We start from the raw sequence: 22,687 nt of genomic DNA, 5'->3' as shown, positions 1-22,687 counted from the left end.
CAGATGCATATAAAATGAGAACCTGTGAACTCAAAGTGACTCACAGATTAGTTTATTGTTGCTTTGTGTTGGTTTTCTTTTAAACATCTAGTCTTGTATAAGTATCTCTAAACTATGTGATCTCTGTCCATTGTTCTATGCCCAATTTTGTCGTCACCTGAATGGTAGGGCATTGGAAATATTAAAAAGAAAAACAAAACTAAGATTAGCACAATGATAATAAACTACAGTCTGAACAGTAGCTTTCTCTGTAGTAAGGTTGCCTGGATTGCTTACTGCTTTGGTTTAAGGCAGGTTAGACGTGCAGTTCCTGTAGTGTGTAACAGCCAGTGTTGTAGACAAAGTGACTTTTTGGGCCAGCAGTAATTATCAACAACCTTGTAAGCAAGAGGAAGGAATGAATAAAAGGAGATTCTCTAGGAAGCGATTTAGATTCATGCCTGTTGTTATTTGCAAGTAATTCTAGATAAAAGGTTTCATGTTGGGTTGCTGAGGTTTGCAGTACATGAGTATATAACAACACAGATGATTTGTGTGTTATCATATAGGTCCTAGGAAAATTTTCTTTCTGTGGCATGATTAAGGGCTCTATCTTGAAAAGGATTATGTATGTTTTTAAGCTAATATGCTGTGAAATGATCAGGACTCCTGGCAGTGCATAATTCAAGAATGTGCATGTATCTTCAAAGGCCTGAAACTTAAATAAAATACAGGCAAATCAACATGATAGTTTTGAATTTTTCAAGGATGTGATGTAGGGCTAAGCTTAGCTGTTAAGAAGATAATGATTTTAGAGTGGCCCAGCATGTCCATAATCAAATCTAATGCAGTAAAGCCTAGGTAGGTTACAAATAGTCAGAAAGCTAATACAAATTAGTGGGTTTTGATGATAGCAAACACAGCAGGTAAAGTGATCAAGCACGGAGCATCACAAAATAGGCTCTACTGATTTATCACTGCAACCGTGTCTGTATCTGTGAGTGATAGTGATGCGTTCAGGACAATTATTTGTGCAGGCTTTGTATGCTGCGTGGTGTTCATTTTTTTGAAGTTGTTTTTTTTTCTGAAGAGGAGGGCTGATTTGGGCAAATTAGAAAGCGTGTGAATTGATGCTTTTCCACAAGAGTAAGTATGTTTGTAGCTAAGATTGAAGATTTTGTGTGCATAATGATGAGAATAAGTACACGAGATAGCATTTTAAGTTATTAAGTCTTATGGCCTTTTAGAAACGTGGGTTGAAGTTTCTGTATGGCTGTTTTCTAATTACTGTCTCACAGATTGCCGGTCAGGGAAGACAGATGAAACAAGGAATGGTAAGGTTCCAGCAATGGCTATTGCTCCCAATTCCTGTGTCATAGGAGCTTGGGAAGCAGATGGGACTGGGATATTTAAACAGGAGTGTGAATGAGATCGGTCACAGACTGCATTTACATCAACGAATCCTTTTCATCTCTTTTCTCTTTTGAAAGCTTTCTTCCTGTTTGGTTACAACGAGATTTTAAGACCTCAAACAGAAATGCAAAGCTTTTCATTTATGCTACCCTTGCACAATAAGCCTCTGAATTAAATGTCAGGGTTACAGTTATTGCTCAAGTACAAGTGGTCAGGTGAGACCAGATAACTCAAGCCAAGATGCAAAGGTGGTAGAAATAACTGTAGTAGTGAGATGTGGTTCAAAGAAAACAAATGAGGGCAAAGTGTAATGGGCATAATGGCTGATGAGGTTTCTGTGGTGTGTCTGCTGGGTGATGTGGCTGAGGGCCAGACCACATCCAGCTTCTTGCTTGCTCAGCAGGGCAGGAGGAGGAGAGAGGCTGAGAAACTTAGATGAAAACCTTCCCCTGATGCAGCACAGGATCTGCACAGACTGCCATTCCTGTCAGGAAGATCCTTCTGGCAGGGGCCCTGCATGGGCTGGGTGGCAGGGAGAGCTGCTTGTGGCGCCTGGCTCAGGGAAGCACTTTGCTTTTTGCAGCTTGGATAAACTTTACACTGAGGACCAGATTTTGACAGGAAATTGAGCCTGAGAGTCATTTTGATATATCCTCTTGTCTGTGCTGCTGTTACAGAGGTACAGAGGAAAAGATGCGTGCTAAAAGGTGCTTGAGAAAGGAGCTGACTGTGTACTCGGTCCTGTTGCTCCCTCTGCGCAGTGCTTGTGATGGCGGAGAAAAGAGCCCATCCTGACTGCCAGTTGAGGCCTTTTTGAGCTATCATCAGATAACAGTCAGCCTTTCTAATGATGTAAAATCCTCTCTATTGGCCCTAACTTTAGAGAGCAAGGCTGCAGAGGGGAGGTGGCATGGACCCTCCTCACGCCATAGGCTACATGTGGGGCCTACCTGAATTGCCATGCATTTCTGGCCCCCCATTTTCCTGTAAACACAGGAGGTTAAAAAACTGCAATGCAATTAAATGGTGCAGTCTGCACATCTTATGTTGATAATGGGTTGGTTTATTTCTCTCGGGTCTCAGCACTAGCTAGATGCCAGCAAAATTGGGGCTGGAATAAAATTTCAACTTTTAAAAACTCTAGAATTTTAGGCCCTATTCCAGCAATGTGATTAGGTGCATGCATGTGAAGAGGAACCCTGATTTCAGTAAAACAGTTCCTAAAATTTAAGCACGTGTCGTTTTGCTTTGAGGCCTTAATGAATAGCCATCTTCTTGAATTCAGTGCCTGTGATATTCTTGCCTTCAAAGCCTGCTCTACTTTTCCATTCCAGCATGCCTGGAGAGCTTAATGGTAGAGGTAGGGAGATCTGCGTTTCCCCAGGATTCCATTACAAGGCTGGGTTTTGAGCCATTGTTAATTTCACCAGGGTGTTGCTCCTCAGAGAGACATTTTCTGTGTTAATTTTAGTGTTCTGGACTCCTGCTGTTCCTGTGGTCTCCTGAGATCTTGTACGCTAGAATTGCTGAATATCCAGTAATTTTTATGGTGACCTATTCTAGCCCCTGAAATTATTTTTGAAAAGCAGCTGATTTTTTTTCTTACGCTTTTGCGTCCTGCATCTGTGAAATTGGGGTTAACTGCAGTTATTTCTTAGAAGTGGGTTGAGGTGGTGCTTTTATTAAGTTGATGATTGCCCTTCAGGTATGAGTGCTGCTTTGTGCACTGAATGAGCTGGGACTCCAAAGGAGCTTTGCTACTGTCGGTACCTCAGGCATCAACCAGTCTGGTCTGCCTGGGTAATAGGTGCAAGGCGTTCTAAGAACTTTAAGACTAGCCTAATGATGGCAGGTAGCTGTCGGTTCCACTGCTGCAGAGATTTATTGCCAAAAAGCTTTCCTTATCATCAGACTTCTCCCTTCCCCAGTGCAATGTAGTTAGTGTTGGTGTTAAAGCGAGCTCACAGTTCAGGTTATGCAGACAGCTTAACACTTTGTAACTAGCAGATTGATTTTGCATGTATGGAGTGATCAAATGCAGTACGTATTGAGACTGAAAGTGTTTTGCATCTTGAAGATAGCGTATTTTTATGTATTACTCAAAATAAATTAGAATAATTGATGATTGTTTTGAAAGAGAATTACTGGGAGCGCTATATATCTCTGATGGCAAGTGCTAAAGAAATGAGAATGGTTTATAATGCCAGAATGAGTTGTGTAAATGTGGGTACGTATAGCCTGAACAGCAGCAAATCTTTGGTTTCTTTTCCTTGACTGAGTCTTTTCTCATCCCACTTCCATCCCCGAGAAGGAGAAAACCAATGTTTCTATCACGCGTGTTCCTTTATTGATTTTCATTGCAATCTACCCAAAGTCACCTGTGCTGGAAATAATTAGAGCCTGTGAACAGAGATGAAGCAAAAATCTATAGAGTGCTGCATTGCCAGAAATGAAGAGAAGGATGCCTAATTAACATTGCGTATAGGTCTCTCTTTGGATGAATGGGCTTCCCTTTCTCAGAAGCTGAGCAACAGCAGTTATGTCACATGCTTGCTGTTAATTAAATAGTGTGCACTGTGTCCCTACGAAATTGGCGTGGAGGGAAAAAAAAAGTTGTACAGCAACTTTTATAAGAGTATTGCAATTAAAAGTCTGTGAAATATATTCCTGTGGGCTTGGTTGTGATGACCAGAAATTTTCTTCTGCGTGAAATACACTTGATGGATCATCTTTAAGCTCTTCTCACTGGTTAAGTTTAGGCTTCTCAAAAACTGGACTGGAAATGTGTTGGGAGGGTGGAGGAAAGGAGAAGTGTTCCTAGGAGATGAGGCAGAGTGCCTGGCAGCACAGCTCGTATTGATGGGCAGCTGCAGCCGAGCCAGGAGTCAAGTCTGTTCAGAAAGCATGGAGGGATCCAAAGGAAGTCATTGTGTCAACTTTCCTTTGAATCTACTGTGAGAGATTACATGGTAATTTAGTAGAAATTGTATAATGCATCTACAAAGGCAACTATTTAGGAAGACTGTAAGAGAAAGAACTGATAGAAAGTCTTAATAAGCATGCACTCAACTAACGCAAAATATCTTAAGGGAAGAACTGGAGACTGAGAGATGGAGGTTTTTCGATCTGACTTATCTGAAATAGATTACAAGAACTTTAGCTAATCGATGTGGTGCTTATATGCGGTGCACTACTGTGTGCATGCCAATAAAGGTTCTACTTAATGCAACCTGTTTTGATGTTTCAGAGCCTAAGGAAAGAGTAGATGTAGTCCTGATGGATTTATCTTTTATAGATATTCCACTCATTTTTCTGGCAAGTTGGATCTTCTTTTTGGCACTTCATAGCCTGTGTGTATTCCAGAAAGTGTCATAATATCAGCATTTTTGGTGTGTCAGAGATCCCTGATCGTGGGGGAATTCTGGGAGAGTAGTTCTCATCCATTTGCAAGCCACTGGCATGCCTTTTCAAGCTTTTAATTTCTCTCCTTTTATCTCTCTTCCCTCCTTGCCCTCCTACCTATCTGTTATGGCCAATCCAAATGATACAGCTGCTGTCTGTGCATCTCTGGAGAATTTAAATAACATCATTCCCTCCTCCTCTTTTCTCCCTGTGAATGCAAAGGAATTTATTTAGGTCAAGACAAAAACCACTTTTTTTCCTCTCTCAGAAATCAGAGAATGAGTAAAACCCAGATATCTGGTTCCAACAGATGAATCCAAGTGTTGAATCTGTAGGAATCTTCCTAGACTGTGTCTCAAACTGCAGGAACAGATGTGCTAGTTGACATAAGCGTGTTTTTGGCATCAGTTGGACAGAGGGAATCGTGTTTCCCCATATAGTAGAAGCTGCAGTTCTGTTTTAGGAATTCTGTGAAATAATGACAGTGCAGGAGGAAGATCTTGCTTTAAAAAAGATATTTTTATAATAGAGTAATAGTGTGCCTTTTATGACCTCCCTTTTCTTCCCATTTGTCTGCTTGGCATCTTCTCTCTCTATTCTGGTACTGTTTCATAAGCGTTTCTCTCTGAAAACTGTCAGCTCTGGTGCACAACTGAAATAGGTGCACGCACAGGTTGTGATTCCTTTCTCCCTCATTGCATTTTAATTCTGAACTCCAGATTAAGTTATTTAAATAATACCGGGACTTCATTCAGCTCCTAGGCACTTTTTGATGTTCGACAAATGGTAAAGCATAACAATAATTTAAATCAAATAACCAAATCTATATGAAATATGCACTTGTTACTTTTCCAACAGATTTATTTTCTTCTCTAGATCCATTTTGGGCTGTGCTACATTTGCCAAATCAAAAATAAACCAAGTTTGCAGTATAGGGACGTGATAAGTATGTGATTTCCATTATGTCCCGGTGTGCTGTATAATACAAAATGGAAAACATGTTTACATTATTTGAGTACAGAGTTGAAATAGATTTTCTGGCCGTAGCCTAATCCCAGTGAATTGGTGCTAAAGTGATGGCAGAGCTGGTAGCTACTGGACTGCAAATTGAGCTTCAGACCTGTGGGGACAGTGAAGAAAACAGTCCTTTTGTCCTTATTCACTTCAGCTGTCAGCAGCAGGCTGAGAAGTTCTGAAATTATTGTGAGTGGGAAATGGTGATTCTCACTGGTTGTGCTTGTTGATGTGTTATCCTGTTGGGTTTTTCTAAAAACAGAGTGCTTAGAAACATATACTTGAGTGTTTTAATCCAGTGGAACTTCAGGAGGGTGTGGAAACAACTCTGGTTTCACAGATGTCAGTCATGTTCTTCTCTTTTCAACAGTATAAGCAGAAACTCATCTGCATAGCGTGTATTTTAAATTCTGATTGTGATAGAGAGCATTATGTTGCTTATTTAGTCCATCCAGAAGCAGTCACGTTTAGATGTTGCTGAAATGATACTGATACAGAATATGACCTGCCTCTCTTTTGTTTTGCAGCTTGGCCTCACATCCTCTGAAAAACTTGGTAGTCACTGGCAGTGATGACCGCCTCTGGAAAATGTGGGCTTTACCTGATGGGGACTTCATCATGGTTGGTGAAGGTCACACTGATTGGGTTTCAGGCTGCTGCTTCCATCCAAGGTTAGTGCAAACAGTCCCCATAACGAGCACTAATCTCTTCTGGGGAGTGCTTGTTTGTTCTTTCTTTGCTCACTGGCCTGCTTTGATGACTTTCTATTCTCAGTGTAACCCTGCGCTCTCTGCTGAATTTCCAAACATGTAGATAAGTGTTCCTCTGGCTTATGCTGTGTTGACTTAACATTGATTGCTTTTAGTATTATGTACGTCTTAAACTTAGTCCACGTGCCAGTGCACGTAACAGCAAGTAATAAGCTTTTAGATCAAGATGACCATGTATTCCTTGTGTTCATGCATTTTAACAAACACATTTCCATCATTAACAATACTCAAAATTTGTTTTCCGGTATGAAGTATCATTTGTCACATGACTGGATGAGTCCTAGCTTACCTGGAGAATAAGAGCATGAGCTTTTCTCTTTTTTTTATACAGATTTAAAGCTGAATTAATAACGTGAACGTGGAAAATAAGAAACAAATATTTGGGGTGCGGTGGTCCTTGGAAATAAGCCAGAAGTTTAGTAGATTTTTTGATTGTTCTGATGAAAATAGTGCTCTCATACTGTAAGAAAATGTTGTTTTAAGACTGAGTCTCTGCGCATTGAAATGATCTTGCTTCACGTTTTTGAGGCTGCAGTTGTGATAGAGATTGTTACTGTTTATGAAGGTCTGTTAGGATACTCACCTCTGGTTCGCTTATAAGAGGGGAGTATTACTAAGCATCTAACCTCCTATTTTCATTGTATTTATTAATCTGTATTATTTCATTCTTTCATGAGAAGGAAAAGAATCCTATTTAACTTCATAATTTCTCAGTTTTTGATACTGTAATGAGTTCAATGTGTGTGCTGTCCTCCAAACACTCTAAAATCCTACCTGTCAAAACCTCAGGAACCTGGAGTAATGTTTCCTGGGTCAGCATTTAAGCCCACCTGCTTTACATTCGCACCCTTTCCTCCTGTGAAACATAGTCCTTTTCATAAGACACTCATGCTTCACGATATTCTATTTCATTTGACTACCCTCAGAAGCAATCTCATGGAATTGAAAGGGAGGAGTGATACGTGACTTCAGAATACCATGCAGTTGAGATGGGAAGAGGAGAGAAAGGAAGTCTCAGCTTCTTATGTTAAGGCCATAGGAAAAATTTTCTCTTTATTGCGTGACAAGTTGCACCAAGTTTGTGAGCATGCTGGACATCCTAAGACTAACTTTTAGCTGAACAGAACGTTGCCTTGCTTGTTACCAGTTATGAATATAAAACTCATCATAGGGAAAGAAAGGGAAATACAATTAGAAGAGCATGTTATCATTTATAAAGCTGCTGGGCATGCTAATCAGATTTCGATAATGCATTGTTACCATGACACCCGCTGACTCAAAGTCTCAAAACTGTTTTCTCATTAGTCTTTGACCAGAATACAGTCCTTTCAATAGACTTTCCTATTTCTCATTCAATTATTGAAATTAAAATGAGTTGAGGTACATCATTATTCACTTGCAGTATAAATTGACTCCTGCTGAATGCTCTGGAGTGATTCAAAAGCAGTGCTTCTACAATATTGTCTTATGTTACTGGAGAAAATATATAATGTGACAGAAGGCATTTAATCATACTTTTTTTTTTTCCCCCTCCTGTACATCAGGTATTCCAGAAATGAAAATAATGAAGTAGAAATGGAAAGTTCTCAGGAAAGTTTTGAGGAATCAAATATCGATAGCCTAGTATTATTTCTGTTTTAAATATCCAGTAGGATGCTCATCCAGGAGTTGAAAAGAAAAATAGTTCTGTCTGGGCTGTTTAACTGTGATGTGGAAGTATGGGTTAAGTTCCTTCACTTCTACATTCTTCCATTGTTGTCTTCTAATGTTTATTTTCTGTATCTATAAAATCAGGTTCAGATCAATCTTCACCTTTAGTCTGAAAGGTATTCTGTATGTAGTGGGTAGATGAGACCACATGATGTGCTGGATATCCTGTCATGTTGTGTTGTTACATTGTGCCTGATGCTCTTCCGTCTGTAAAAAGAATCTGTTCCCTATAGGTTCTCTTCGCATGGTGGTTGCTCCTGGGGCACTGGAGCAGGAGCAGACCAGCTCTGTGTGTGCAAGGAGAGCAGAACATCAGTTGTGATGCTCTCTGCAGATCTGAGTGCAGAATTTTGCCTTGAGCTTTTTAAATAAAAGTAGAACTTCAAACAGGTCCAGTCATCAACAGAGTTCAGTAGCTGGATGGAGGGAGGAGAACAGTGCTTCCTCTTTGAAGGTTGGATGGCAACTGGTCAGACTTCAAAAACAAACACTGTTTCGACTCCAGTCCGGCTGAATGGTACTTTGTAGATGAATTAGCTGTTATAAGTGCCTGTCACTGCTGTAAACTATCACAGGAATTATGTTACTGCTATAGGAGTATTTTCCATCTTTTATGAAGGAGAGAGAGAGCCTGAATGACTGCTGCCACAGCCATCCATGTGAACTTGTTGTTAGCTGAGGAGCTGTGCAGTCTGCCTATAGACACCAGCTGGACTGTGTTGTTTGGGGTAGTAGGTGAAAGCTGCATCTCCCGAGAGTTTCCAACAAATAGGATAGGGATGTTTCTGCTATACCTTCAATAACTTCAGTCTGATTGCACTAAGATATTTCAAGGCATGTATTGAATTTACTTATCTTCATCACTACCATTCCAGAATGGCTGGAAAATTAAGCTTTATGGGGTAGTGGTGATGTGTTAATGTCCTAGAAACTGTAGAACACTATATTTGTGCTAAGCACATATGTCTGTCCATATTAATGTGTAGTATTCTTAATGCATTTATAAATATTCAACAGGTCAACTCTTGTGCAGTGTTTGTAGCCCTTTTCCTGCAAGCATTCCCCTCTGTTTGAGGGGAATTGAATACACTCAATTGCTATTTACAAACCTTTGAATTGGAGGAGGAAGGCGGGGGGGAGGAGGGGGAACAAAACAGCACCAACTGTAGGTTCTGAAAGCTGTTTAAAACTTGCACTGAAAATTGTCAGATTGTCAGCTCCTTGTAGCCGCCTGTTCACCTGAGACAGAGGCCAAATTGCTTGCATCTTTTCGGTCACTATTTGAACTCAAGGGGTTGCTGAGCAAAGAAATCAAAACTGCTATCGGTTTGTTTATTGTAACAAAAAATGCCACAACAGTTATCTTGAGCTGCGTGGATTTTCTGTGAGTTCTGTTGCTGCTGGAAAATGGCAGGTGGGAATTGTCTTCTTGGTAATTAAGGGAGAGGAAGAAGAGGAAGTGAATCATCAGACATCTTACAAATAAAGGAAGTTATGATCAATACCCTGGAAAAAGGAGACGATAAGGTCAGAGCAAGAGAAAGATGAGATGCTGAGCTGAAAGCACAGTCCATGTTCTCCTAGAACAGAAGCAGCTTTAGATTGTGTCAGTCAAAGCTAAAGGAGGTGATGTTATATCAACAAAAACCCGTGCGTGGATAGGAACGTGCCATGCAAAGACAGGAAGCAGCAAGAATTAGCAAAATGTCTTAAAAAGGTGGATGTGAGGCCTTGAATAAAGGGTAAGGAGGAATTAATATTTGCAGTTGGGCTTGAATTGTACAGAAGCTTTTAGAGCATTCTGCAGAACATCAGAAGAGGCTATTGACAGCAGAGATTTTGGTGCTCCTGAAGTGACTGAGAGGTTAGTGATGATCAGCAATGAAATGTGTATTAATATTTGGTCTGCAGAAAGCTCTGGCCTTTAAAACCAAGGTCTCTTTCAACTGCTTAAAGCTAAGCAGCGCAGTGTTGCTACTGAGCTTGTATTGGCCAGTGTAGAAGCTGCCAAAAGCTTGCTTGCTTTTGCTTTGCTGTACCTCCAGGGGAAGTTTAAGGTATGAGGAGTGTAAGATATAATATGGAAAATGCAGTTGGGTGCTTGGAATAATCATTTTCCACTCTGAAATGTGTGGTGTTGTAAGTACCTGAGTAGCATGGTGGCTTCCCAAGTCCAAAACGTTACTGGAGATCCTGAATGAGAGAACAATAATGATATATTCTCAGCTCTGGAGGGCAGTGAACGATATATGCGCAACTCTGGATGTAGGACTGTTAGAGTGGAACCCATTTCCTCATTGCACAGAAACTTCTAAGCGTTAAAAAACTAGGAAAAGAAAAATCCCTGAGCAGAATTGAAAGTCAGAATGAACCAAGAAACTGGAAGGAGTTATTGCTCAGTTAAGTCCTTGGTTTTATTTTAACATGATCTATTTTATTTTATTTTATTGCTGTTTCATCAATTGGGCTTGTTTTAAAACAAAACAAAAGCTATGCAGAGGTGAATTGTAATGTGCAAGGAGGAAAGCACTGACCTTAAAGCCAGGTGGTAATTGAGGAATGGAGGGAGTGCATGGAGAACCTTCTGATGGAGTAGTGGGGAAGAGAGGCTGGGTTGAGCTGGGGGGGCATTCATAGGAAGGAGGAGAGAGCAGGATTTTAAGACAGCTGTGATCAGTTTTTCAACAGTATTGGGAAGAATCTGACACTGCCCTCTGCTCACTGAGTCCCAGAAGGTTTGTGCTTGGAGAAGGAGGGAGATGCTGAGGAGCAAAAACAAGACTCGACAGCTTGGCAGGTATATGTACAATTTCAGCATCTCATGGTGGACGCACTTGGGTACCTTGAGAGGTGGAGTGCTTTGATTATCAAGGTGAATTGCAAATAAGGACCGTTCTTCTTTTTTCATCCCTTACCTCCGCAGTTCCTAGCTCCCTACTGACCAAATTGGTGAGGAGGGCTCTATTACTGGTAGATACTGATGAGCTGATCCATGCCAGCCTTCCTGACAATAATAATGCGCTCATATATCAGTGCTCAGTGAAGAAACAGCTTCAGGGGTTGAAGAGAGTGAGACGGATAACCTGACACTAAAACAAATGGCTGGCTTCTGCGTGGTTATGTATTGCAACTGATACTCTTTTAGATAACTAACACAATATGTGACCCAGAAGCCTCAGCAAATGAAAGGGCTCGACACATTGAGCATAGCTTGGTTCTTTGGTCACATTAAAACTATTTGAATAGTTTCTAACTCCATACTAAAGCCGTGGAGAAGGCCTGAGATGGTTTCAGAGAGGTCATTGATAAGAGGTCTGTATTCAAAAATAAGACTGGTCAGGAGAGCTCCTGTTGTATGTAAGAACTTCTCAGTAATGTCCTCTTGGTGATGGGAGCTCAGAGTGGCTGTAAATGACTGGTCCATGAATTATGATCTTTAGAAGACTTCTTCTGCTAGTTTTTCAGCCATAAACATTGAGTAGCACCTTCTGCAGAGAACAAGGCTGAGACCTAAAAGCTAAATCTGCTCTGAGAATTAACATAAGAAAGAGCTGTAAGACTCCTGTTAGTCACAAAGGTCTCTGTTGGCTATCAGTGAAACAGAATTTTTCTGATTTGTGCCTTGACATAGATGCTTTAAAGCCATATTCAGGAATATTCCTACAGAAACAGATGCTTTTTATTCTTTTATTACTGTGAGAAATGTGAGATAGACCTGCACATTTTCCTTAGGACTTCTGAACAGTATTTCTGTTACAAATGCATAATGATTTAATTTCTCAGAGAAACTTTGATTCTCCTGTAGTTCAACAAAGCCTCCAGTTACCGGGTTACGTATTCAGATTGACAATGGTTAGAAAGTTCTTGTGAGTGTCGTGATTGATTGTTCAGTCACCTAGCAGGCTGTGTGTGATGCGTCGCTTTTAGCAGGCTACACATATGGTACAACGTCTCATCAAACTGAACTCATACAGGAAACTCTGCATTTATTCTGCAGGGAAAAGACTACTTGAGTAATCTTTCAGTCAGTTCCATGGCATGCAACATTATGGTGCAGGATTTCAAGCATGATAGCATTTTAATTTCAAATGTAGTTTGGTTTATTTCAGAAGTCTTTGGCAAGCTTCAAACTTCTTATGCAAGGAAACAGTCTTTGCATAACGTCATCCTCTCTCAAGCCAACAAAGCCTACTATTTTTACTTCACAAGCATGCTTGAGTGGGTGGGCATTACATTTCCTCTGGGATTCTCAATCTCATTATTTTTTATCAATAAAAAGCCTCTGCTGGACAAAGGAATAAATCACATATAAATGAAATATGAGAGATTACATGAGAAGCCCAGCTTCTGCTTAGACTAATCCAATATCTTTGGCCAAACATCTCAATGTCAGAAGCTTTATAAGTATTCTACAGGATCAGTCTGGCAAAAAGAAATCGATAACCAGGTAATGGATTTGATTAAAATTTTTCCCCTTCTACCCACTCTCATAAGCCAAATGTTTCTACCCATACTAATCTGTTCTGGCACGTGGAACTGCTGGTTATTCCCTGTGGCTTTCTGGGATGTGTATCTATAATAAGCTTTATATCATTTCAGAGTGACGTGTTAACTGTTGGTGAGTATGTGCTTTAAGAAAAAGCGATATGTGTATCTTGTTTTATTTTCCTGCAATGTGCCTTTGGGAAATATGGGATGGGCATCACTGTAACTGCTACACATTTAGATGCTGTTTTGTTGTGCAGAACTGGCCTTTTTTTCTGCTGCACCTGCCATGCTGAGGAGCATTTCCTTATGTGACCCAGATATCAAGCAGATGTCCAAACTTCTAGATGTTTTTATTGTTGTCAAGTCACCCTTTTCCACCTTATCTTCTGTCTTGGTGCTGGTTGTACCAGCAGACTGTGGGCTATCTGCATCATTAGACCTCAGACTCATTCATAATTAGGCTAGTAGCATTCTACAAGGATTATTGCATCTACTTGAAAGAAATATAGTTTTCCGAACTAATAGGAAGAAATCAACAAGTTGCTATTGTATAAGACTTGAACTTGAGGCTCAGCTGCTTCAGTTGTGGAGATTTGTTGGGAATGTGCACTACTTTTCTAAATGAATTCTTCACTTACCAGAACTGTCCTTTAAAAGCTGTTCAAAGCTTCTATTTTTTGCAGGTCAAAATCCAAAATGTAACGTGTTTCTTTTATATCAGGAATCTTAAAAGACTGACATTACATTGATTTTCTTTAAAAGCAAACAATCTGCGCTTCCATAACGTGGTAACTGAATAGGCTTCATTCACCCACTACAGCTGCACTTTATTGGAAAACCATCTTTGGCTTCTCTCCTTGGTTGGTGGAAATATTGACCACTCCAAGTTAGTGATTTGCTAATAATATCTCCATTACAATAATTCAGCAAGCAGCAGGAGAGAGCGATGCTGATGGCAGGCCAGGAGAGGAAGCTAGCCGACCGAAGGAGCAGTCCTACTGAGCAGTCCAATTGTGTATTTCATATGCTGCCATTTGATGAAGCCACTCTGTGGTTACCTTCACAGGTGGTTTTACATACTTATTTCCAGCAACTGACTTTAAGTTTAACATCTGGAAATCTTCATGTATAACTCAGTAAAAACTGACATCCTGTTCCTAAGAACAATATGTTCGTATCAGTACCGTTTTGTTGAGTGCCTTGTTAGATATTGTTGCTGATTTGCACATGTGGCTCAGACTCATAAAAGCTGTGTTACAACGGGAGCTGTTTTCAATGCCTGCAGTCTGGTTGTTGTGTGAGTGGTTTGTAGCAGGCTTCGGGGCTTCTTTGCATCTGAAGTGAAGTCAGGTCTTCTGCATTTTAGGAATTTATAAGATGCTGCCACCGATTGTTTTATGTCTTTTCTATGTTTCTTGTGTATTGTAAAGGAGTATAGTTGTAAATGTTGTGGAAAGCATAGCTGGTTTATTCTTTTGTTTGCATGTTTTGTCTCCTACATGTTACTTTCCTTTTTTTATGTACATACAGAGAGGCATAACTTTTTTTTCTTGTTTTCTTGGGGGAAGGAGAAAGGAATGTGGCTTCTGAAACGTAAATTCCCTTTCACAGGATGTTTATGTGAGCCTGCAAGCAAGCTACCAACTTAGGTTTGTCCCTTGTTCCCCAGAGCTAGTGCTGTCCTAATGGTGGTTTGCTGTCAGCAGAAGGGAGCAGCTAAGCAAGAGCAGACGGTTAACGTGCCTGTAAGATGCTGACAAAAAGAGTTGGAGGCGATCTTGCTTTAGAAGGATATTGTAAGGACTGATGGAACGCCTTGGGAATGGCTTAGAGCAGCACCCCAGTGACAGCCCCCAAGCAGCTCAGTGCCCAACCAGCCCTCAGGCCGTTGTGTAGAATCCCATCTCTCCAGCCAGGGGTTGGGTGCAGGGTCACAGCCACAAGTGCTAATCGCTTGGAAAATGAATGCTAGGATTAACATTAAGGCTTCATTTTTGGAGTGTTCTGCTGAAACCAGTTGTTTGTTTGTGCTCCTAGGGGTCTGAGGAGGGATTACGTCTCCCTCACAAAATAAATAATGTGTAACGGCAAGGGATATTTAATTATGTAATATGTTTTATTGGATGGTATTTCTCTGCTTTTCTGTGTAGTAAATATTTAACCACTAATGTTTTCTCTTTGATGTCTGGCCAGTCTCACATGCATGAATTCTCTTAAATAAAACTCAGTCTTTGGCTGCATTTTTTAACAATTTTCCATGACAAATTGAGAGAGAATTCCAAAGGATTGATGTTGTCGCTTTGGCTTTGTCTTGAAAACAGTTTTAATTACGGCAGTAATGGATTTGAATTTGGTCAAATCAAACAGTTCAATTCAGACTCAGGAATTCTTTGGGATTTCTTACAGGGCTTATTTTCTCTCATCTCTTTCCTGTGCATCTGCACCTTTCTTTCTTTTCTCTCAGATAATATAATGCAGTTGTTACTTGTGAATTCATTGCTCCTCCATCACAAAAGCAAAACATCACCTTGAAGCCTCCTTTTAAAGGACCCAAGTCTTCATACCTGTAACGTATGACCTTAAATGTGTTTGAACTCCTAATGGTACAAAAAAGATAGCTGGTCTTCATATAGCATTGTTTACATTACTTGTTAACTATTTTATCTTTATGATGTCACTTAAATTCTTATCTTGTCTATAAGGTGAATGTTACCTTAGAGGTAACCTTATAGGCATTCTCTGATGGTGTGAACTTGCTTCACTGGAGCCATGAATATGCTCTATGAACATTTGGTTGAAATTTGATGGCTTTTCATGACAGTTCTTTGTCCACTTTGCCCTGGCTTTTAGTTTCAGCTGTTCCCAGTACAGTTGCTGCCCGTGAGTCACCAGAGGTAATGCTGTTTTGTAGATATTCAAGTCATTTGCTTTGGTTTTGAGGAAAAGATACTGTTCCCTCGGAAGACTCTGGGCTTTGGGTAGTTCAGGTTCATTTTATAGCCTCATTGGTTCTTGAGAGTTCGGAATTAAAAAACAAAAAGCTGACTGATTTATTTCTTGGGTTGGTTGCAGTGCTGTCAATCTAATCCTGTGGCTCTGCTAAACATCTTACTCTAGCTCTTTCCAAGGTTGTTATACACATGAAAACATCTCTTATAATAGAATCTTTTGTGTTATGTTTCTTTGTTTGCAATTATAATCTTGATGTCTTTAACATTCCTGTTTCATTATTGTTTTCTTCTGTGCAATAAAGGCAATTGCTTTATCCCTAAAGTCTGCTGTAAGGGTTTCTAGTGGAGTAGGTGAGGAGAGATGTCTATGTTTGTTATGTTAAAATGTGCATTTCCTAATGTGTAGCAGTTAAAATAAGAGACATTATAGTGCTAGAGTTGACTAGAGAAAGGCAATTCAATTGTGAGGCAGCTTATGAGATATTTGAATTGAAAGTAAACCCAAAATATTTGAATGCTTATTTTTTTATAAAATTGAATCATATGGAAGCATCCCTTTCAAGAGAAGAGGGTTAGGTTACATGTAAATATTCACACTGAGTTTAATTTCTATTCTGAGTTGAAGGTGTCTGGTATTTTTGTCTCCTCTTGCTTGCTTGCTTTTTGTTTTTAATAATATGGAAGACTTGTTCCATTAATCTTCTGGCCAGAAAATTAAAATTTGATATTTTAGTTCACCTGTAGAAAACTAACCCTTGCAAGGATTTTATTATGCTTTCTTAGTTCTTGATCTTGTTTCCTTCCACTGTATAGTGGAATGTGTTCCTTTAGTATTTAATATGCTTCTTTAGTAAAGCATATGTAATTGATTACCCAACCCTTGGGCAGTGTGTTTTGAAATTAGCCCAAGGAGTTTTTGGTTTTCTTGGCATGAATCTTCTCTCCAGGCTTGCATGTTATGTTTTTGCTTTCAATTGTGGATGAATTCAAAGTGGTCATAAGTATGCAAATAAGGATATGGAAGCTAGAAAGAAAGAGGGCCACAGTGTGCGTCCATGTCTTGGATCAGCTCTAAAAGGAGATGGTTTTGGACTTCTGTGGGTTCTTGGTTTTATTGTTTCCTCCCTCTTGATTGTTTAGATATTAGACTGCATGACCTCATATGAAGCCCCTGTCTTAAAGCATGGAATTTGGTACGCTGCTTTTTCTTATAGCCAGGATTGTGTTAATATTCAGCATTTCAACTCCTCCTTCATTCTCACACTTTTGTTTGTTATTGATCACTGCCTCCACTAGCTAATCCCCTGCCTTTGGGTATATTCCTTTCTGCAAGGCATAGCTCTGAGATCAGCAGTTGCCCAGAATATGGGCACTAGTGCACTGTCATGTGCACTTCCTTGAGCTTTTGCTATCAAGAGATCATTCCACAGCATGAGTTGGTCTTCCAAGTTCCTGGGAAACATTCAAATGTCAGTGCAGAACTTCTCACAAACCAGGGAATCTTTATGCACTCTCTGAACTCTCTATGCATAATAAATATGCAGCTTAAAAATGATGCTTTGTAGAAGCATGCAAATGAGATGGATGACTGTGTTTCATTACTGCCCATTGATTGGAATTAGGCATTACTGGACAGCCATTTGGGACTGATAATGGATTGGAAATGGCTGATGCACAACTTTGCCTTACAGAGCAACTGTGGCACAAGTTTATCATTGTTAATGTGGGTCATAAATCTGCTCTGTATGTGGGATTCATGTATCTGAATTCCTTCCAAGCCACACGTTCGCCTGCATCAACAGCCCTTCATTAGAATTTGAGATTTTGGAGTCTCTCCAAAAAAAGACCTGCTGAATGAGATGGGTGTTGATATTAAGCACTGCACACTATTAACATGCTGCTTAATGTATTTTATGGCTATTGATTGGCACTGTGCATGTTTTTATGTGGTTTAATTACCATAATTTGTTTTTAAAACATAATACTCTATAGGAAGCATTCAACTGATATTAATTCTGATGAGGGAAAACATTGTATTGGTATAGAACAGATAACAGTTCTGGGAAAACATGTTAGTTTTTGGCAATATCCTAAAGCAAGATGGCATAGCTGTATGGCCAGAAACTGCATCTGCCTTCATTGTAAGCAGCATTTGCAATTTTGGTCTTCCTGGTCAAGCTAGTATGAGCTCCACCACATATAGGGAAGTGCTCTTATGTCATGGCAGGTAGGGTGTGCAGTTGCCGTAAGGGATACCAGATGTGAAAACTTTATTCATGAAAACTGTATTCGTTGTAAAGGTAATTACTCATTGGATTTCAAGTCCACAGAGCCCTGCATTGTCCAGTGCCTGCTGTCTGTGCATTTTGCTACCTCTAATTTCCAAGTATTGTAGCTAGTTTTATCTTTTAGCTTTTATTCCTTACCTGGTATGGTTCCAAAGCCTCCTAGAAAGCTATTTTGTATGGGCTAAGACTGCCTTCTACAAGGTGCCTAAATTATTTTAAAATCTCATTTAACTGTTCTTAATTACATGACATTGAAAGACAGCTAGCTCATTTTTTGTACTTTAAAAAGAGAGTAGCCTGCAGTGAGTGGTAACACACTCCATATTTCTGCAGAGGGACCAAGCTAATCTTAGCAAGCTAATGGATTGCAATGTAGCAGGTCTGACTGTGGGCTGTGTAGATTATAACCTGAGCTTGGAACAATGTGTAACTTTGTGGATGTGACAAAATATCATCATAGTGATCCTGTAGGCTGCATTTAGAGCAGGCCAAAGCCCTGAAATAAAGGACTAATTGCACACTGTGGCAGAGACAAGCTGGTCAGAGCAGTGGGAAACACCAGGTGAAATGCTATTTCTGTCTGTGTATCGTTGGATATGCCAACTTCTGCCATCAGTACTCAGTTCAGGAAAGGAAAGTGCTTTAGAATTCTGAGAACTGGTTAGGATGTGCTTATCATCAACTTAAAGTCATTCTGTAGAATTTGTATGTATCACACTGGGAATCTTGTTGCGGTAGTAGGAGCATGTTACATTTAAAGCACTGCAGCCATGAAATTGCAGCTTCAAGGAAGCCTTAATAAAAAAGATGAGAGACCAGCATAGTAGGACAGAAGAGTAACAGTGACTGCTGCTTGAACTCATGCTTGGCATTTGCATCCTTTGTGTTGCATGTAGTATTAAATGAAGATGTGAGATGCTGCTTTCTTGTGATGTTAGTGGTAGGTCTGTGCTTTCCTATTGTAACTGTTTGCCTCACTGTCTTTAGCCTTGTTTCTGAGGAAAATGAAGCTTACAAGGATATGCTCCCTACACCTTCTATGTGCATCCTCTGCGCCGGTTCCTGACACAATCTCCCATGCTCACTAGTAACTTCTAACCCGCAGGCTAATTCTGACAAAGCTCGAAGTCTGAAAGATCAGTCAATTCCCAGTATGTATATTGAGTCAGCAACTAAGGTGATGGTGCTAAGAGGCAAAATGCACTTCTATAGATATTCAGGCTTCGTTAGTTCTGGTTTTCATGGATCAACTCATTTTTTTTTCTAATAAGAGTTGTGAATGAAGCAGCTGTGCAGTAGATGCTTCTTTCTGCTCTGGCTTAGCATGTAATGTCAGCAAAATTAAAGTAATTTTTAACAGTATTTACAGTGCTGCCCTTGGATTTGGCTGTGCTTAGTGTCTACCTGCCTTGATACTGCAAATTGTCCAGTGGCTTTTAGAGTTTTGCTTTGGAATAATTGCACAAATAGAAGTAAATAAGAAACACAATTTTTCCAGTTGCTTGAAATTGATTTTAAAATGTTTTTCAATTGCCATGATAAAAGGCCATTAATCCCATAGTGCTTTAGCTGGCATTGTTAAAAGTAGCTGATATGCTGCTGATGTTGATGTGCTGTTGAGTTCCAGTCGGTGGCTACCTGCTGCTGCAGCTCTTCTAGAACACAACTTGAACACAATTGCTGTCTTAGCATGTTGTTTTGAGAACCTGTATTTGCCTGCACTGCTTACAGGGCTTTGCTCACCTCCTTCTGATTTAGCATGGAACTGTTTCGAGAAAGGAACTGCATTTTACTTTGTCTGCAGAGCTGCAGGTGCATCTGTGCCACTACATAAATAAAACATACAAGTGCTAGCACCACAGATGTGCTGTGTTCACTTAATGTAGCGTAGGACATAGCAACAAAATTGCAGTACTGTCGCTGGCATCTGCTGAAGCTCATATGGTTGAGGTTAACCCTGAGGATGGGATATGGCGGGCAGAGAAATCTACCTTGCTGTTATTTACCAAGTAAAGTGTAGAGGAAGCAAATATAAAGTCTGTGCACCAGGATTTGGGATAAAGCAGACCAGGTACTCAGGGGAGGTTATGAAAACTGTCGCTGTGACTGAAAGAGGAAGGTCTTAGGCAGCTGGATATTGGTTATTTCAGTTGGTAAAAGACAGTCTGCGTACAGTTTGGAGGATGGGGCCTGTGGTGCTGTTTGGCAGCTGATGTAGGGAAGCAGAAGAGCCTGCTGGCTCCATTGTTTTCAGAGGAAGCCTCGGTAATCCTGCTGGAGAGCCATGAGGTTCAGTGCTACCTGCAGAGCCCATATCCCACAGCATAGCAGTGAGGCACATCTGCTGGTCTTTATGCATAGGGCTGCACCATCAGTGTACTAATTGCCTGTGGGGTTTTTTTGGTATTTCAGGAGTGTAATCAGTCACCCGAAGTACTGTACGATAACTTTCTGGAACAGTGGGCTTATGGCATCAATTGGGAATCCATTAAAAAGTCCCTTGAAAAGTAGAACTGTGCCTATTTACTATTAGGAGGATAGATCCTATCCATAGAAACAGTTTAGGGATTACAGATATCATTGACACTCCATTGTGAACTGACCAAAAAGAATAGGATTTTTTGCTTGTTGTTCTCTCCTGATATGTTCAGTGCCTCCTTGATTTGTTTGGTAAAAAAAAAAAAAAAAGATAATTAAAACTGTTTACTGTCCTTCTATATGTACATTCTCCATAGAATTAATTTGAGCTTTCTCTGTTAGTGATCAATTTCAAATTGAAATAGAGGTGTGTATACAGCTGCTGGTAAACTTAAGGCTGAGCATATAGCGGTGCATTTCCATATGTTATTTTATTTAAAGAATTGTTTTCCGATCAGTCCTTCTGTAGAGGATTGCATGGGTGTTATAGACTGACAGGCTGAATCATTAGAATCATTGAGAAAAAAACAGCTTTCCCTAATGCTTTTCTTTTTCTTCAGATAACCTTGTCTCACATGTACAGAGTAAAGATGCAGTTTAGAGGGGGATGCTGAGGAGCTTGTGCTGCAGTGGCTGGGCTGCTGGGATCCCTCTGCTTCTGAGCACATCTGCCCCTTGGCTGCTATCAGTCCTTCTCTCCTAACTTCTCCTCCACCAGCTGTGCTTTTGTTTCTGTGTCTCTGCTTTGCTCTCCTTTGATCTGCAAGGAGTGCTAAACCTCATTTGTAACTCCTTCCCCTGCCGCAGATTGCCAAATTGAATCCATTTGAACTACCTTCCTGCTCATATCTGTTTCCTGAAAGATTTTCATCACTGCCTGGACAGTATCTTCTTAAAATTCAGCCCAAGGAACGAGTTCCTCATGTGGTATTTGGGGGATTATATATTAAAAAATGCATAAGCAATAAATCTTCTTTTGTGATTCACAACAGTGGCAGTGCCTGCTACCCTCTGAATCAATTATAGATTTCATCAGTCCCACTTTATACCTGCTTCAGAATTTGTTTTAAAATAGCTCTGATTTCCTAAATGTATAAAGGGTACCATCATTTGTCATTTTGCTAATTTTATGTCTCCACAAGTGTGATGTAGCTTGAGTTATTAAAATGATGAGTGTTCCATTAATGAAAACACATTTATTCCTTGATGAAACCAGGGTCTCCTCCCGCAGCCCTCGCTCGGGATCTAAGCGTATATGCTTTGTCAAAATCTTTGTATTGATGATGGTGAGATAACTGTGAAGAAATTAGTCTGAATACCCAAGGTTGATGGATTTCTGCCCTTTAACTAACTTTTCCATAAATAAAATAGGAAACCTCCACAATTACTTGTATCACTTAAGGTGAATTACCATTTCTTTTTTAGTGTTTTTAAAAGAGCATGGGGTGAATGTAGATCAGTCCATCTAACCTTTATATGGGGAGGATCGGTAGAAATGATATTGAGGGCAACATTTTGGGACAGCTCAATGCATTTGTTATACCAAAACACTGGGAAATTTCAACACAAGTTAGGAAACTGTCTCAAATCCATGAGAGTTCTCTGCAGGGCTCACTGAGCATTTGAACGAGGGAGATCTCATCAATTCTGCCTGCTTGGATTTTCAGTAGATTCTTAAGGTCATTCAACAGAAACTCTGAGAAAAGCAAAACTGCCATGAATAAAAGAAGAAAAATCTCATGTGAGCTTAAAAACTGGTGAAAGAATGGGAATAAAATGTCATGTTCTGAATGGAGAAATTACTTGTGTCCCTCAGGGATCTGTGCTGGGACTGAAGTTATTAGGATGATCTTGGACACTGGAAGAGAAAGAGGTGGAAAAGTTTGCTGATCAGAATAATGAGGGCAGTAAAAGTGAAGGATCTGTGTGAGAGGAAGCGCAGGAGAGGAATTCAGTTAGGAAAAGTTGGCTGTGAAGTGGACAATGAAATTCATGCAGATGAATGTGAAGTAATATATGAGGAAAATAAATAGTAGTTTCTCTACAGTGGTTATTGGTACTCAGGAAGGATTTCTGTGTAGTGGTTCTAAGAATGCTAATTGAATGAACAGAATAAGGAACAAAACTGAAAGAAGTGCTGTTCTGCTGGTACCTCCGCTGAGTACCTGTTTCCTCAGTGCTTTTTTCATCTCAAAAGATGTGGAAAAGGATGGTAAAATATGGTCAAAGATATGGAATGACTTTGGTGTGAGGA

The 22,687-nt window shown here is 40.0% G+C and overlaps 1 protein-coding gene across 1 annotated transcript in view; it reads left to right on the top strand.

Moving 5' to 3' along the window:
- The window catches only part of SPAG16 (sperm associated antigen 16), a 340,520-nt gene that overhangs the window by 166,060 nt on the left and 151,773 nt on the right, over window positions 1-22,687 (top strand). Inside the window, exon 11 of the mRNA XM_072342185.1 lies at window positions 6,336-6,479. Within this exon, the coding sequence (XP_072198286.1) occupies window positions 6,336-6,479 (144 nt within the window). The remainder of the gene's footprint in view (window positions 1-6,335; window positions 6,480-22,687) is intronic.

Source organism: Excalfactoria chinensis, chromosome 7, assembly GCF_039878825.1.
Source record: "Excalfactoria chinensis isolate bCotChi1 chromosome 7, bCotChi1.hap2, whole genome shotgun sequence".
Classification (NCBI taxonomy): Eukaryota; Metazoa; Chordata; class Aves; order Galliformes; family Phasianidae; genus Excalfactoria; species Excalfactoria chinensis.
This window is presented reverse-complemented; position numbering and strand designations above follow the sequence as displayed.